This window comes from Chelonia mydas, chromosome 12 (assembly GCF_015237465.2).
Source record: "Chelonia mydas isolate rCheMyd1 chromosome 12, rCheMyd1.pri.v2, whole genome shotgun sequence".
Taxonomy (NCBI): domain Eukaryota; kingdom Metazoa; phylum Chordata; order Testudines; family Cheloniidae; genus Chelonia; species Chelonia mydas.
Window position 1 is genome coordinate 23,608,288 of NC_051252.2, and position 17,408 is coordinate 23,625,695.

Sequence of the window (17,408 nt, forward strand, 5' to 3'; positions counted from 1 at the left end):
TACCCCTCAGCCGCAGCCATGTTGCCCCGCTGGACTTCGCCTGTCATGTGATCCGCTGCCTCGTCAGCTGATGGGGCGGTGGCGAGCGGATCGCTGGGGGCGGAGCTCGCGAGGGAGGAGCCGGCAGCGGGCCGAGCTCCGGGGGCGCCGCCGGCGGAGCCACTCCGGTGGGACCGTTGTCGCCGCGCTGCCCTGCTCGCGTGACTGGGGCCCGGCGGAGCGCGAGCGCCGGGCCGCAGCCCCTGGAAAAGGGCAGCGGCCCTGCTGGGGCAGGTGCGCGCGGAACCCTGCCTGCTGCGCGCGAGCGGGGACCCGCAAAGGCAGGGCGTGGGAGGCGGATGCTCCTTTGCAAGCCATGCCGTGAGCCCTGCGGTCGGGGGCCGTGCCCTGCACCTCGCCCTAAGAGCAACGCGGAGCCCTCGGCCCAGAAATCACGGGGCAACCCTTTGTCCTAAGCCCCAGATTGTCTTACTCCTCTGGTTCCTGGGGCTGCTTCCTACAGCGCCTGGCTCTGGGGGCCAGCCACCGACTAGCCCTTCCCCAGCCCCAACCTGCTACCTCGTACAGCCTCCCTGAGGCCACCCTGCTTGGCTCTTACAAATCCCAGAGGCCTGGCTCAAATGATTTCAGAGAAAATCCCAGGCACAGGTAAAATGATGGGACTTGAACGTCTTAAAGGCCCCGCTCCCTCTAATGTAGGAGGAGCAGAATTCATTTGTGCAAATGAGTACACATTTGTGAATACTTTCCTGGTCAAGAGATTGCCTAATATGTGTGGCCTCTTGTGGAGGTTTCATTGTACAAGACATAGGCCAGTTGAAACAATTAGTTTTCTCTGTGCCAAGAGCAACAGACTAGAAATCTACCTTTTACATGAATTGCTTTCATTTACAGCATAGAGATCACTGAAATAAATGGCTATTCAAAAATTCCATTAGAATGCACTATAGAGGTATAATCCCTTTAACGTTAAGAGATCCTTTTACTCTGTATCTTGTGAAACTGAGAACTTGTTTACCCATAATCTTTAAGGGCTTGAACCAATGTCCATCAGTGTCAATGCTTTCACTGACTTCAGTGGGAAATGGATCCAAGCCCTAAATCTGGTCCTTTTGATGAGACAGACACCCCTCAGACTACTTCAGAACTTGAATTGACTTTTCCTTGCGCAAAAATAATAAGCTACCTGTAGAAACTAAGTATTATTGTGCTAGAGGTCAGATAACTATCCGTAATACAGCAGCAATAGAAAAGACCCAGAGGCATGAACTACAGTTTAAAGCGTGACAGACCTCTTGCATGACTTGAATAAATTCTTTAGATTAGATGCCTCTGTGATATAGTGACATATACTGTCAGGAGCAAGCAGTTGTTTATGTATACCACTATCTCTACTGGATGGAAACAGAACTGCTCAATTGTGAGTCGTAGGCTTTATACTGATACACTGCTAAATGGGGTGGTAACTACCTGTGCTTTTAAAACAAGTTCTATCATCAGTGTCCCCAGAAAATTTGAGTTGTCATGGTTTGCAACAAAGTATCATTCACAATGACTTACTGTAAGTGGATTTGTTATAGCCTAGTAGTGCAGGGGAAAGTTAAATTTCCCTCTATTCACCTTAAAGCTACAGTGGCTTGACTCTGCTCAGCTTTAAATTAAAAAAAAAAAATCTGCACAAAACTGGATTTAATGCTCCTTTTAGAAGGAGGTAAATTCACTGCCCCAATTTAATTTCTTCCCACCTCTTCTGACAAACATTTAAAAAATAAAAACTGGAAACTCTACTTATTCATTAATATTAAAATAGATACATGAAAATAATTAGCCTAATGGCCAATATAAATCAAGTAAATTAATCAAGTTACATAAAGGGATTCAAGAGTGCCACATGTGTCTCCATCTGGTCATTTACCAGACATTGTTTATATTTCACTACTCAGGAAGGAAATAAGATGGCAGCTTTTTACAGAGAACATTTTCCAAATAATTGATAGAAAGCTTTAAATCAGTTTGTTACAACAAAATAGTCCACTGTTGCTCAGAAATATGCATAATTAAAATCTTGTTTTGGAGGTGTTGCTGGAGAAGTTGTCCACTAGATGTTGTGAGAAGTTACAGTTACTGATGCAGTTCCAGCACTGAAATACTATGTGAGAGCTGTGAGGCAATCACCCGGAAATATTGATTTTTTGAAAGTCTGGGCAGGAGTGTGTAAATCAGGAAAACTAGAAAAGTCAAGTAGTCATATGCTTTTATGTCCAAGGGTCTCCAACCCTTAGTAGGAAATGTAAACAAATTAGAAGTCTGACGTTTATTTTGTGAGTCATCCATTTGACAAGGAACTAATACATTTCTTTCTCCAAAATAAGGCTAGATATAAATTGGATAAAGCACAGTTTTATACATTCTTTCTGATAAGTCATTGAATTTCAAAGGAATTTTGTCCAGTTTGCAAAGAAACTGAGAAATCTTAAAATTAACCAGTAGTAAAATATTTTACTCCTTCTCATCCCCTAGTTGCAATCCTTTTGGATTAGGCTTGTTGCTCATTAATGGGATGAGACGAAGAAGCTTCTGTCTGTGCTGTACTTCTTCTGTGGGTAAAGAAAGGACTACAGTTTTCAGGGTTATTAATCTGACAGTTTTGTCAAATGCTAGTATTAATAATTTCTTCCTCTCCATCCGATCCATCTACTCTCTGCCCATCCACACAGTCTCACCATTCTTAAAGCAAGAGTGTTCTCTGCAGCATCTTCCCTCTGAACCAGCCTTCCCATATTTCTTTGCCTCAACTCTCCTGCTCAGTTCAATTCTCTCATCTTTTTTCCTTTGCCTATCTTTCATGAATAACAAATAACAGAGGGTCAGATAAATTAACTCTATAGAGTGTTATGGGATACAGTTTGTATGAACTTTTAAATCTCTAGAAAATGTAGGCCTGTTCCTCAAGACCTTACTCATGCAAAATTCCTGTTAATTTCAGACCTACTACTTGTATGGTTTGGTGGTTGGTTGGCTGGTTGGTTGGTTTGTCAATTACCTTAAACTTCCTGATTTTCTAGCCTTGGGAGCTAAGCGAATGAAATCTTTACACTGTGTAAAATGAAACTCATTTGTGGGGTAGCTGAACTGGCAGGAGAATGAAACGTCAGCCTCATGAATGATACCAGCAGCCAGACTAGAAGCAAGAACAGTTTTACTGCACAGATGGATTATTTTAATACTTTCTTTGCATTGCATTTGAATCTGCAACTGAAGTAATTCAGAGGCAGATCTAATATCTGACAGACCACATTAGATCATTTCTAAAACTGGATGCAACTGGCAGGTTTTTGTCACACCAGTTCTATTACCTCCTCTTTTTAAAAAAAACTTTCATGTTAAAGGCCTGATTTTGCATTTTTTGCATACTCAGAAGAATTTCCACTGACTGCAGTAGCAGTTTGGTTCCACAAGGAATGTAATAGTATCTTGTGAACCTTGTAACCGATACTTGTAATCTCTCATAACTCAAGCCTGACCCCAGATGTACAGTACCTTTCTTCTTAACTTTTGTAAATTTGATTTTAAACATTAGCTTTAATAAAAGTTTTTAAATATTCAAACCTAAGAAGGAAAATCAACCACTACAATTCTGATTACTGGCCAATGCAGCCATGTTTCTGAAATGGCACTTCAGACATCTCTATTAAGGATTGTTTGGTGGCTTCTTAATTTCAGGAGGCCCATTCTCTCCTCATTCTACAATCTAGTTCAGTAGTTCTGAGTCTGATTTGTCTTGCATACTCCAAGTTTCACCTCACTTAAAAATTACTTGCTTAGAAACTCAGACATAAAAATACAAAAATGTCACATCACACTATTACTGAAAAATTGCTTAGTTTCTCATTTTTACCATATAATTATAAAGTAAATCTATTGGAATATAAATATTGTAATTGCATTTCAGTGTGATATGTGAGCCTGTTTTTCACTTGTGAATCTTGTCATTCTGAGAGGTAGTAAACAATTAAGCAACAATTAAGTTTCTCCACCTTGAGTCTATTCCTATTCTTTGTCTTGATGGCAGTCATAGCAGAAAATGAGACTTCATAAAGATATGTTGACCCAAAAGGTAACAGACCATTCAAAACATGGTTCCCAAGGTCAGCGTACTCTTTCTGTACTCAGGACTGGTGTTAGATGGTGGCAAGCGGCAATTGCCTAGGCCCCTGCGCCACAGGGGACCCCATGAAGCTAAGTTGCTCGGGCTTCAGCTTCAGCCCTGCATGGTGGGACTCGGGTTTCAGTTTTCTGCCCCGGACCCCGGTGAGTCTAACACCATCACTGGCAACCCCCTTAAAATGAACTCACGACCCATTTTGGGGTTGTGACCCACAGTTTGAGAACCACCGATTATAGTATATAGAGCAGTATAAACAAGCAATTGTCTGTATGAAATTTATTTACTTCTCTAGTGCTTTTTACGTAACCTGTTGTTAAACTAGGCAAATATCTAGATGAGTTGACATACCCCTTGGAAGACCTTTCGGTACCTCCAGGGGTACGCGTATCCCTGGTTGAGAACCACAGATCTAGTTAGCCAATAGCAACTGAGAGTCTCAGAGGGAACTCCTTCTCTGTCTTTTTCTCGTTACATATATGTAAAACAAATTGAATTCTTCTGACAAGGACACTCTTTTGACAGAAAAGGCTCGGGGAATGTTAACGGGAGATCTCCCAACAATGAGTTATACCTGCACTTAGATAAGAATCCTGCCCCGATAAATGGGCATTGGTGTGTTTGTTTTTCCACTCCTCTTCCTACATGTGTCTCTATACTATCTTAGGGTTTTATACTGCTATCAACATAGTATCTTAGTATTCACGTTTCTATCTAAGAATCCATAGTAAGTATATATACAGCTCCTGTTATCCTATTCAAAAGCAATTGCAACAAAAAAAATGTTATGTTTGTGACACTATCTGTCACAATTTGAAAACTACTCAGCCTTTGTGAATACAGGGCTAGATTTTATTTTCCATGTTTTAGAGAAAGATGATGATGGTATTCAGTAGGCTTATTGAAGGTAGAGTGACCAGACAGCAACTGTGAAAAATCGGAACGGGGTGGGGGGTAATAGGAGCCTATACAAGAAAAAGACCCAAAAATCAGTACAGTCCCTATGAAATCGGGACATCTGGTCACCCTAATTGAGGGTAACTTTGTGTGGTGACATCCACTGGTTTATAGGTTCATGAACAGTTTTAATCCATTTCCTGAATCTCAAAATTTTTTATAATCATCTGCTGCTTGTAAATGCAGAAAAATAGAGATAACGGGAAATGCTGATTTATCAGTGCAGGAATTCTTATCAAAATTCAGTAGGATCCATTGTTCCTGAGGGGCTTTTCCACTGACATTTCCAGAAACTTTTTGTGCTGCTGGTTTCCTGGCAGAGGGATTCAAGTGTTTATGTCAGTCTTCACTGGAAGAAAAGAACACATTTGTTAATCAAGAAACAAAGTCTAAAGCTTGAACATTTGTACAACTTCTTTCATCAAGGTGGGTTTTCCCCCCAATATTACTACTACACAGCTGTAGCATTTGATCATTGAAAGAGGCATACATGATCTATCTCTGGTTGACACACACACACTTCAAGTAAAGTCTTTAACTCAGAATTAAGATTAGAATTCCCCTTCAAAGAAACTGATTGAACAAAAGTATCTGCCTTTGGCATTTTCATCATGAAACAGTTTTGAGTAAATTTTCCCTCCAGTCCTAAATTTATACTGCTGTATTGATCTTTTGGATCTTGAAATAAAAAATGTGATTTTTTTCCCAAAGCCTGTTTGAACTAAATTATTATGAAGGACAAGGAAGGTAAAGCTTTACTCTGACTGTCTCATTATTCTCCCTGTTGACTTTTGTTTCAGATTCAGAAATTCTAGTATAATCAAATGTGCTCATCAAGGATTTGAGAGCCTGAAGTAGATTCTTGTTTGTTTTCTATGGTTATTTTTGTTCTTATTGAGACTCTTTCGGGCAAATCTTCAGATGGTGTAAATGATCATAGCGCCATTTGAGTCAATGGAGGTGTGACAGTTTATGCCAGCTGAGGATCCTTCCCTCCATATTTATAAGTTACTGCATGGAAAGAAGTATTATTATTTCATATGAAGAGTGTTCCATAATAGTGCTATCAAAGCTACTCGAACTACTTTTATTTTTTAAGGAGTTTTGTCTGTGATGGAGATCATTGTTACATTTCCCTAATACCTTTGGGTAACTTGCAGGAAATCAGTGCACTGGGTATTGCAACATACTGTGTTGGTGTAGTGAAAGGAGACCTTTCAATGTGTTTGTTCACATAAGTTACAGTGGCTTCTTTTGTGAACGACAGAAGTGAAAGCATAGTTTACATCTGGCTGTGTGTCCTTCATACAGTGCACGGTATTATGACTTCCAAGTCATGCAGTGTTTGTGTGTTACCTGTTTTGTAACCTTACACATCTAAAAAAAATGCTGATTATAATGTGGATATTATTTGATTCTGGCCTGCTGCTTGGTAAAAGGGGCGAACTGATTGTATTGGGGTTTTGGGGGGTGGGGGTTGTAATTTTAAAAAGCTGGTAGGGCATATAAGTACTTTTTATTTATTCTAAATCAAAAGTAAATTAAGATAATGTATTACATGAATTTTTGTACTGAAATTTTAATGGGGTCTTTTAAAAAATGATTTTAGCAAGTAGATTATTTCCCTATGTCTTCAGGTATTGTAGGTTATTTTGAAACAAAATTATTTTATGTTACACAACATATTTTCATGGCATTTTCCATTTTAAAATGTATGGCCAAAAAAGAGAAAAGGCAGATTGACTACATTTTGAATAGAGAAGACTGCGTAATGCAAATGGTGGTTGGATGTGCAGTGGAACTGTGAAGATAGGCTATTGAAATTACCGTGCTATGTGACAGATGAGTTTGTGTAACCTGCATTTATGAATATGTGGTCAGTCGTACAGTGGGTATGTGGTATTTCCCCATGCCAGTTCCCCCAAGCAACTGCAACCTCACCAATATATAGAATAGTTTATAGTGCAAAACATGTTTACATGTATTCATTTTCTTATACTACTTGGTGTATAGTATACTCCCTATCTAATGCATAACAAATCCCAAAAGAGGCTCATAAATATGCTTATGTAAATATTATCTCAAAAGAGTAATGCCCGCAGGTTCATGCAGATCATGACTCATATTTTCACACTGATTTAAAGTCAGATTTTCCACTTTTTTGGTGAGAAAATCCTCTTTAATTATTTACTGTTTATATGGAAAGTATTTTCCACTTCCAGCACTTACATTAAAATTTTAAGCCACTAGTTTATAAAGCTCTCTTATTTGTTGATGAAAAATTGTGCCCTCTTGCATATACATATTATGGTATTTTAGAAGAAAATTTGATCATTTGAAAATATACTGAATATTTCATTTGCTGCAGCATGCTTTTTACAAACTGCTAATCTTTAAACTTAATTCTTAAAGTTAATTTATACAGATACACAATTTTAATTTAAAACATTTAGGCAATCTTTGTGAAGTTACCATTTCCACTGTTTATATATGAAATACAAATAATCTCCTTAATGGCAAAAAAATCTACTTTTTAAAATACTACCTTCTGATGATTGATACAAACAATTCTTCTGCTTTTGTTTTCTTGCATTATTCCAGTGTGTGGCTACAGTAGGTCTAAGACTCCAGAATGACACTGTGGTTGCCATGGATTCATATGGTTGCTACATCATGTAAACCCCTTAGTGCATCAGTTCCTGGCCAAAAGTCATAAGTGTTCCAGCCCCAAAGTGAAAACAAGAGTTAGTTTTTAGTGCTTACGGCAGCAGATTAAATATACAACTTCCTATTAATGTAAATCACACATCTAATCCCCTCTTCATCTGACTGAAAATTTAACTCAGCTGTCTCCTGGCTTCAGTTTAAAAACAAAGTGGCAAGCAATTGGTTCATAATACAGTCTCATCATATTTTATATTTTGTGACTAGAGAAACCATTCCATCTTGGTCCGAAGCAATTATGCTACCACGTATCCAAAGATCATTCCCTTGAGAAAGCTGTAACGTGGTAGCCCGAAAGGCAGTGAAGGAATTAGTGTAAAAATCTGCTATATAGTAGTGATGCTAAAAGAAATCCTTATGGCTCAAGAGATTCAATTATTTTTTGCCCTGTAAAAATGTCTGTTTTACCCTAATACCCTTAACAAAGGCAAAATAACAGAATATTTCATCTAGACAATATAAATTGTGGCAAAGTGTACAAAGCAGGCTTACATCCCAAACAAAGGGATAAAATGCTCCAGATTTTCTGGTCTTTTAGAAAAGCTCCTGTTTATACAAAAGATTAGACATACAAACATATTTGTCCAAAGACTTCCTATTTGGCAAGACCCAGTCATAGAGAGCATGTGCAAACAGCATTTTTTGGTTATTTACAATGACATTCTGCCCAAATTTTCAGAAATGTCTGTGCATATGCAATTCTGTATTCACCTGTCTTGCACACGTGTGAAAAAGTGGGAATTTTGTGTAATACTTTTCTGAATGATATGCCTGGCAGTGACTTACTTGACTAGGGATTGCTACCCACAGGGTGCAAAAGGGTTAACAAGCTGCTCCTGGGGCGGAGCAGGAGACATGAGATGTTTATGTCAAGTAGCTGTCTGGAATGGTATGAGTGGGTCCTTAAAGAAACCGACCTCTATCAATGAAGGATCCAGAAAGACACTGGGAACCCCAGTTATTGAAAAATTGACACCTATGCATGGGAAACTCCGGCAGGCAGACATATGAACTCAGTATGGGTCTGCAGGAGGAAGACAAAAGTATGCTAGAATAATAGGTGGCCTTTGGAGAGACACAGGAGCTCATCTGGGATCGCAAGACAAAGGGACAGAGAGGCAACCAAGATGGTTCCACCTCTAGCCAACTGTATACATTTATAGGTAAGTATAAGTATTGATTGAAGCTTGTAACACAAGTAGAGAGGCCAAGACTGTAAGATAGTTAGCCAAACTGATTGAGGCCTAAACATTTATGTTGACATAAGTGTAACCCTTCTGCCCGTCAGAGTTGGCAGCAACAAGGGCCAGGTTCAATATCTAGGGGATCCATTCCAATAACACAATGCAAACCGGCTCGAGCCCCCACCCAGTGACCTGGGACAAATATATACCACCCCCGCTGGGCGCCTCCAAGAGGCAATACTTCCCCTCTCGCAAGCACATAGTCTGAGTGTAGCAAAAAGCCTTTTAATAACAGAGAGAAACAATGTGGCATTATGTTGGGGAAACACCACCAACAGGATTCATAACAGAACCCATGAGCAAAAAACCCACCCCAAGCAAATTGGGGCATGCCCTTTCCCTTTGGTTCTTGAGTCCAGCAACCCCAAATCACCCAAAGTCCCAAAAGTCTAACGACCCAAAAGTCAGGTCAGCCCCAGAGTTCGAAAGTTTATCTGCAGAGCTTTACCTCCCAACCTGGGTGGAGATGGGGGGGGGGGGGGGAAGAAAGGTAAGGGGCACCTTACATGATCTGAAGCTGACCGCCCCACAGCTCCATAGGCCTTCGCTCCGCTGTGCTCCACCAGCCGCCCCACGAACTGCTCCGCTCTGCGGCCCACAAGCAGCTCCCGCCATCCCACGAACTGCTCCGCTCCGCGTCCTACAAGCAGCTCCCGCCATCCTATGAACTGCTCCACCAGCCTGTCCACAAGGCACTCCAGCCGTCCCCAAACTGCTCCACAATATATCTTCAGGCTCCCCCACTACTTAACACAACGCTCAGTGATTTCATCTCTTAGTCAGTTCAGCTCTTTGGTGAATTCAGCTTGTAGTAGGGGAGCCTCAGTGCTGGTGCACCATTAGCCCAAAGTGAGCTCAGCAGCCTGTAACTAAATTCCTAATGGAATCAAAATTAGCTCTGATATTCCACAGTGAAGAGAGGAGGAAGTGCAATTAGCATGTAAAGCCCTCACCAAGGAGCCCATACCACCAAGTATTAATACTTACCCCCAACCTCTCTCAATTCACAGTTTTGGAACCCATGACCCTTGCCTAGCGAGTGCTACTTAGTTGATGGTGAGTCCCTCCATCATAACAAAAGGCCAAGTACAGTTCCAAGCACAGTTCCCATAATCAGGGTAATAATTTATTCTTCCTGCCCCAATAACAGAGACACTGGGGATCCCACAGCAGCCAAAGTGACCATTTGGGCAGCTATGGCCTCATTCTAGGTGGGGTGGGTGTGCCTATGCAAATGAGATCAGCCCCTGAAGTTCTTTTCCACAACTTGCCACACCTCACCACCAGGTGTCAGGGTGGAGCTCATCCTGACACTGCTTACATAAGTAAGTAATCAATAAATGACCTTAAAGTCACAAGATGCTTGCACAATAAGATGTGCTAAGTGCTGATGGTTGTGAAGTGAGAAGCCATAAACACAAGTTACTGATATTTTAAGGAATATGTGTAACTGAAAGTTTAAAGATGTGACCACAGCAATGCTATAGCAATCAATTGTCATAAATGCTAATGAGTATGATGTACGTGGTTAGTCACCTATAGAGCAGGGGTGGCCAAACCATAGCTCGTGAGTTGCATGCAACATTTTTACAACTAAAGTGTGGCTTGCAGAGCCCCTTGTGCCCCCCCATCCCATTCTCCATCTAACAGACTGCAGGAGTGGGGAGCTTGGGGCTTCATCCTTGTGGCAGAGTGTGGGGCTAGGGCAGAGGTGGGCAAACTATGGCCCGCGGGCCACATCCAGCCCGCGCGACCATCTTGCCCGGCCCTTGAGCTCCCAGCTGGGGAAGCTACCCCAGCCCCTCCCCGGCTGTCCCCCCTCCCTTGCAGCCACGCCACCGCACGGGCAGTGCTCTGGTCCGCCACTGCTGTCGGGCAGCATGGTGGCGTGGCTGGCTCTGGCATGGTAAGGGGACGGGGGGTCCCAGAGGCAGTCAGGGGACAGGGAGAGGTTGGATGGGGTGGAGGTTCGGGGGGGCGGGCGGTCAGGGGACAGGGGGAGTTGGATGGGGTGGGGTCCCGGGGGGGCAGTTAGAGGCAGAGGTTATGGGGGGTGGGGCGTTCAGGGGACGGGGAACAGGGGGTTTGGATAGGTTTGGGAGTTCCAGGGGGCCTGTCAGGGGGCGGGAGTGTGGATAGGGGTCATAGCAGTCAGGGGACAGGGAGCGGGGGAGGGGGGTTGGATAGGGGGTGGGGTCCCGGGGGGTGGTTAGGGGCGGAGGGTCCTGGGAGGGGGCGGTCAGGGGACAAGGAGCAGGGGAGTTGGATGGGTCGGGTGTTCTGAGGGGGGCAGTCAGGGGGTAGGAAGTGGGAGGGGTTGGGGGCCAGGCTGTTTAGGGGGCACAGCCTTCCCTACCTGACCCTCCATACAGTTGCGCAACTCCGATGTGGCCCTTGGGCCAAAAAGTTTGCTCACCCCTGGGCCAGGGGCTTCTGCCAGAGACGACCAGTGCCTGCTGAGAGTGGGGGAGGACACAATTTAAAGGTTCAGCCTCCCCCCACCCCCCACAGCTTGAGTCATGCTCTCCCCAGGCAAGGACCCCCTCTTACTCTCAACAGCCCCTCCTTGCAGCTCCCAGGTGTTAGCTCAGTGGGGAGAAGCAGCAGAAAAAGCAATGATTCTCCGTGCAGCTCCCAGGTGTTTGCCTCAGCCTCTCCCAATGGCTGCAACTCCCATGCAGGGTGGGGGCCCTGCAGCACCATGTGACAGCAGGGCCAGCAAACCCTGGCAAAAGATTGGGAGGGAGGGAAGGCATGTTACCCCATGCATCGCCTCTAGCTTCTGCCCACTGGGGAGGGGGACTGCGGGCCTCAGTCCCACAGGGCTTTCCTGCCAGGGCTCAGGGCTTCAACAGGAGAGGGTTTGAAGCCCCAAGAGCTTCCCCCCAGGGCTGAAGCCCCAAGCCCCAGCAGGCACCTCCTGGAGGGCTGAAATCCTGAGCCCCGGCAGGTGCACCCCACAAGGCTCAAGTCCCGGCAGGAGCACCCTGGTTCTCGAACTTTTTTGAACCCTAACAGGGTTCAAAAAAAAACTAAATAAATTCATGGAGGATAGGTCCATCAATGGCTATTAGCCAGGATGGGCAGGAATGGTGTCCCTAGCCTCTGTTTGCCAGAAGCTGGGAATGAGCGACAGGGAATGGATCACTTGATGATTACCTGTTTATTTCCTCTGGGGCATCTGGTATTGGCCACTGTTGGAAGACAGGATACTGGGCTAGATGGACCTTTGGTCTGACCCAGTAGGACTATTCTTATGTTCTTATGTTAACTTCTGAAGATTGTCACATGCGGCTCAGAGGGTCTGTAAGTTTGGCCACCTTGCTACAGCGATTGGGAACCCCAACTTGAAGTGGGATGTGAAAGTTCAAATAAGGAAAAGGAGCGGAAACTATCAAAAGCATGTATAAGATACAGGGTGTGTACAGGGATACAGCATTTCACATTATAAAAGCTGTATCCCGGCCCGCATGCCTTGGAAGATGCCAGGACAATAACAATAGTTGATAATGCCAACAGTGAAGATGATGAGGAAGATAATGACTGACCCTCTGTACTAGTGATAAATTGTGGTGGTTTCCCATGCGCTCCTCGGGTCCCTCATTCTAATAATACTGGTAATAATCTTCCTGATGCTGTAGCCACACAGGAAAACAATCGCCTATCAACCACAGTGGTTAAGAAATTAACCAATAATCAATACACAAATCCATCAGTTAGGCTACACTCAGCAGCACGGCTTAAGAGAGCCCTGAGTCGGACAGGATGGTCTATGTCTTAGCTTCTGCTTCTCTATGTCAAGGGAAGGACTCTCTGATGCTGTGTTCCACTTAACTAATAAACCCTACGTTGTTTTGAAAAGGCTGCGTCGTGTCACTGCAGATACTTGTGGAGGCGCACTGGTCCCTGAAGAGAGCAAAGATCTCTGAACAGGAGTTTGTGCCAGTTTAACTTGCTGGGCAGAGCTCACAGTGAGCCCAGAGGCTCAGTCTCTGAGGCACTGTGGCTAAGGGGCCTACTTTTAAGGAAGAGTGGGACCCCCTGTGGGTCTGGCACACTGAAGAGGTTCCTCCAAGGGATTGTGAAAAAGCTGCGTGTAGCACAGATCCTTTGGATCTGTGACAACATGCAAAATTCTACACACACGCACAAGCCAATGAGTTCTGAACACATCTACACACAAACCCATCTTGCGAGCATGCTTGAAAATTAGGCTGAATGGGACTGTATAGTTGGGCACCCAAAATCTGATATCTAAAATCAGTATCCACTGCTGCCAAAGCTTCCAGTCTGAGCTGGGATACACTGTAAACATGGGAAAATCTCTGGTCTTTTCTTCAGTTATTCCTAAATCCTGGTTAAGAATCTGGAAGGAATTTCTAAGAGACAGTTATTTAACAGTCTGACCCCACTCTTCCTTTTTCTTAGGTTACACTTCAGACCTATACCAGCTTAAAGTATTGTGAGAACAGCTTCACTTGGCAGTTAAGGGTTTTCCATTGGCACTCAGTATTAATTTAATTAGAGCTGAGGAGGTTTGGAAGAGAAAGTTGGAGAATATTTGTGGCTTTTCATGTTTTGCAGGTGTGGTATTTCTGAGCATCATCTGTTTCAGGTGGCATCTGTTTCTATCTTTAAAAATAAAAAGGTACATGCAATTTCACTAATGTGACCCTGTAGCTGTGCCATTCTTTTTCTCCCCGCTCCCGCATCAGCCCTGACAGACAGCTTTGTTTGTTTGTAGGCTGTGTGAACTGTTGCCTGCGGTCCTTGCTTTTTATCCTGCTAAGAGAGGTGATTTTGTTTGTTTGCAGAAGATGTAACTTTTTTGTGGCTATTATTGCAGACAGCTGCAATTCTTCTACTCAGAGGTGGTGTCATATGACAGACACAGATAAAGAAGTCAACTTCAGGAGAAAAATGTAGATTTTCTGTGACAATTCCAAAACTGGGGACATGTTAAATGGGAGCAAAGGGCTGTGTCCCCTGTCATATGTAGCCTACATGCACATAGCAGGTAGCAGATTTAATCTCAATCCCTGTGTAAGACCTCCCAACTCTTTGCATGCACACACTTCTTTTCTTTTTAAATGAAATTGCATTTGGTTGCTTTACCTTGTGGATCAGATGTTCAGCTGGCATAAAGTCAATGGACCTGTGCCAATTTAGGATCTGGCTCTGTGCGTTTTCTGAGATGTTAATAATAATTATTCTTTATCATTATGTCTTGAACGTGCAGTCCCCCATCACTGTACAGCCATTTCCCTCCTTGAACAGTTGCAAGAACAAAAGGGGCAGGAACAATTGCAGCTGCTGCTTTCAAGAGACTACAGGGGGTGGGGTGCTTCTTCCATGATGTCTAGGGACAAGAATAATCTCAAAGGGCACAGAGAGAGCAAGAGGGGGCCTCTTTGAGGCACAGTCCTTCCTGAAGCTCCCCATATTTCCATAGATTCAAGGCCAAAAGGGATCACTGTGATCATCTAGTCTGGCCTCTTGTATACTCAAGGCCACAGAACTTCCCCAAAATATCTAGAGCATATATTTTAGGAAAACATCCCATCTTGAATCCACCATGACCCTTGGTAAGTTGTTCTAATGGTTAATTACTCTCACTATTAAAAATGTACACTTTATTTCCTGTCTGAATTTATCTTGCTTCAAATTCTAGACATTGGATCATGTTGTATTTTTCTCTGGTAGATTGAGCTCCGTGAGTCTATCACTGTAAGGCATGTTTTCTAATATTTTAATCATTCTTGTGGCTCTTCTCTGAACCCTCACCAATTTATCAACATCCTTTTGAACTGTGGACATATCACTGCCAAATGCAAAGGTAAAATAACTTCTCTTCTCCTACTTGAGATTTCCGTTTATGCATCCAAGGTTTGCATTAACCCTTTTGGTCACAGCATCACACTGGGGGCTTATGTTCAGCTGGTTATCCACTACAACCCTCAAAACTTTTTCAGAGTCACTGCTTCCCAGAATAGAGTCTCCCATTGTCTAAGTATGGCCTACATCTGTTGTTGCCAGAGGTATACATTGACATCTAGCCCTATTAAAATGCATATTGTTTGCTTATGCCCAGCTTACCAAGTCACTTGTCCTTTTCATTACTTGCCATGCCTGCAATTTTTGTGTCATCTGCAAACTTTGTCAGTGATTTGTTTTCTTCCAGGTCATTAATAAAATCATGTTTTCTTCCAGGTCATGTTAAATCATGTTGGTCCAAGAATTGATTCCTGGAGGACCCCCCTAGAAAAATACCCATTCAATTATGATTTCCCATTTACAATTACAGCTTTACACTGATCAGCTAGGCAGTTTTTAATCCATTTAATGTGTGCCATGTTAATTTTATATCATTCTAGTTTTTTAATCAAAATGTCATGCAGTACCAAATTAAACTCCTTACAGAAGTCTACGTATATTATGTCAACACTATTACCTTTATCAACCCAACTTGTAATCTCATCACAAAAAGATATCAAGTTAGTTTGACAGGATCTATTTTCCATAAACCCATGTTGATTGACATTAATTATATTACCCTCTGTGATGAGGGGGTCCTGTTTGTCAAGCAGGGCCACCCCATTGGTCCATCACACAGACACCTGGACTCCTTGAGGGATCAAATATTTGCCACAATATGGTCACAGGACCCCTGGCTGGGGCAGGCAAAGAGCCACTGGGGTTCTAACCCTCTGGGCAAGGCAGAACAAACAGTCAGTTCATAGCCCCCAGGCAGGGCAGAGCAAACAAACAGTAGGTGCCCCTACTGGTAAGTCAGGGGGTAGGGGAACCTGGGCCCACCCTGCTCCAGCAGGTTCTGACCCAGGGCCCTCTAAAGCCAGGAAATTCCCCATTCTGGGATTAAGCATCAGGTTCTACTACACTCCCTGAGTCACTTCCGACCGCAAGCTGCATCTCATGAATCTCCTCAGCTGGCAGCACTTCAGCATCCCTGTCAATCTCTGCGTTCATCTGGTCATTCGCAGCAGATGCCAGGTCTACGATTCCCACCGCTCGGGGAGTCTCCGGCATCTCTGCAGGACCTTGTGACACATGTAATTCTTCCTCCTCAGCCGGCCCAGACTGAGCTGGGCTGCCTCCTTTTATCTGTCCCTTTCATCTGGAGCATGCACAGCAGAGGTGAAGGGGGTGTGGCCTCCTGGGCCCACAGTGATTGGTCTGTCCCCGTTGGCCCTGTGTGGAGTTGGTACAACCCGCTGCACACTCCTTGAATTTATTATTAATTGAGTCCTGTATCAGTCACTTCATTATTTTGCTTGGATAGATGTCAGACAGACAGGGCTATAATTACTTGTGTCATCCTCTTTACCCTTTTTAAATAGCTTTCTTTCAGTCTTCTGAAAGACTAATTGAAAATAAACAATGATCCAGTGAGCTCTTCAGCCAGCCCTTTTAAAACTCTTGGGTGCAAGTTATCCAGACCTGCTGACTTTAAAATGTCTAACATTAGTAGCTGCCTTTTAACATCCTTCTGAGATATACAGTGGTTCTCAAACTGTGGGTCAGGACCCCAAAGTGGGATTCCACCTCGTTTTAATGGGGGTGGCCAGGGGTAGCATTAGACTTGCTGGGCCCTGGGGCTGAAACTGAAGCCTGAGCCCCACCACCTAGGGCTGAAGCCAAAGCCTGAGGGCTTCAGCCCTGGGTGACAGGGTTCAGGCTTCAGCATGGTAGGGCTCAGGTTACAGGCCCCCTGCCCGGAGTTGAAGCCCTTGGGCTTCGGTTTTGGACCCCTGCCTGGGGAGATGGGGCTCAGGCAGGCTCAGGCTTCGGTCCCCACTCCTGGGGTCATGTAATAATTATTGTTATCAGAAGGGGGTCATGGTGCAATGAAGTTTGAGAACCACTGAATGGAAAGAATGTTATCCAATGATACGGATACATCATCTGTTTTTTTCCCCAAGTACAGAACAGAAATATTTATTAAACACTTCTGCCCTTTCTGCATTATTATTCATAATTCTATCCTTTCCATCTAGGACCGGACCAATACCACTGTTAGGATTCTTTTTTTCCCTAATATACTTAGAAAACTCCTTCTTAGAATACTTAAGGTAATACAGCCAGTCGAGGCTGTGGCTAAATCCCACAGTTGGCTCCAAGCACTTCCACCCTTGTAAAAGTTCTTTGAAAAGTTTCCCTTTTCTACAATGACCATGCGAGTGTATGTCTCTGAGTTACAACCACGAGGCAGGACTGAGGATAGGCTGATTTAAGGCAGATTTTACAATAACCAATAAAGACTATAGAGATTAAAGTCTTGTCAGAAATTTGTCAGTAGA

General features: G+C 43.6%; 1 protein-coding gene across 2 annotated transcripts in view; it reads right to left on the reverse strand.

The window, feature by feature from the left end:
* PEPD (peptidase D) overlaps window positions 1-1,758 on the reverse strand; it is a 234,086-nt gene extending 232,328 nt beyond the window's left edge. For both annotated transcript variants that reach the window (XM_037877714.2, XM_037877713.2), the window contains exon 1: window positions 4-1,758. In XM_037877714.2, coding sequence (XP_037733642.1) covers window positions 4-47 — 44 coding nt within the window. In that variant the 5' untranslated portion in view covers window positions 48-1,758. The remainder of the gene's footprint in view (window positions 1-3) is intronic.
* Between the last annotated feature and the right edge of the window lie 15,650 nt (window positions 1,759-17,408).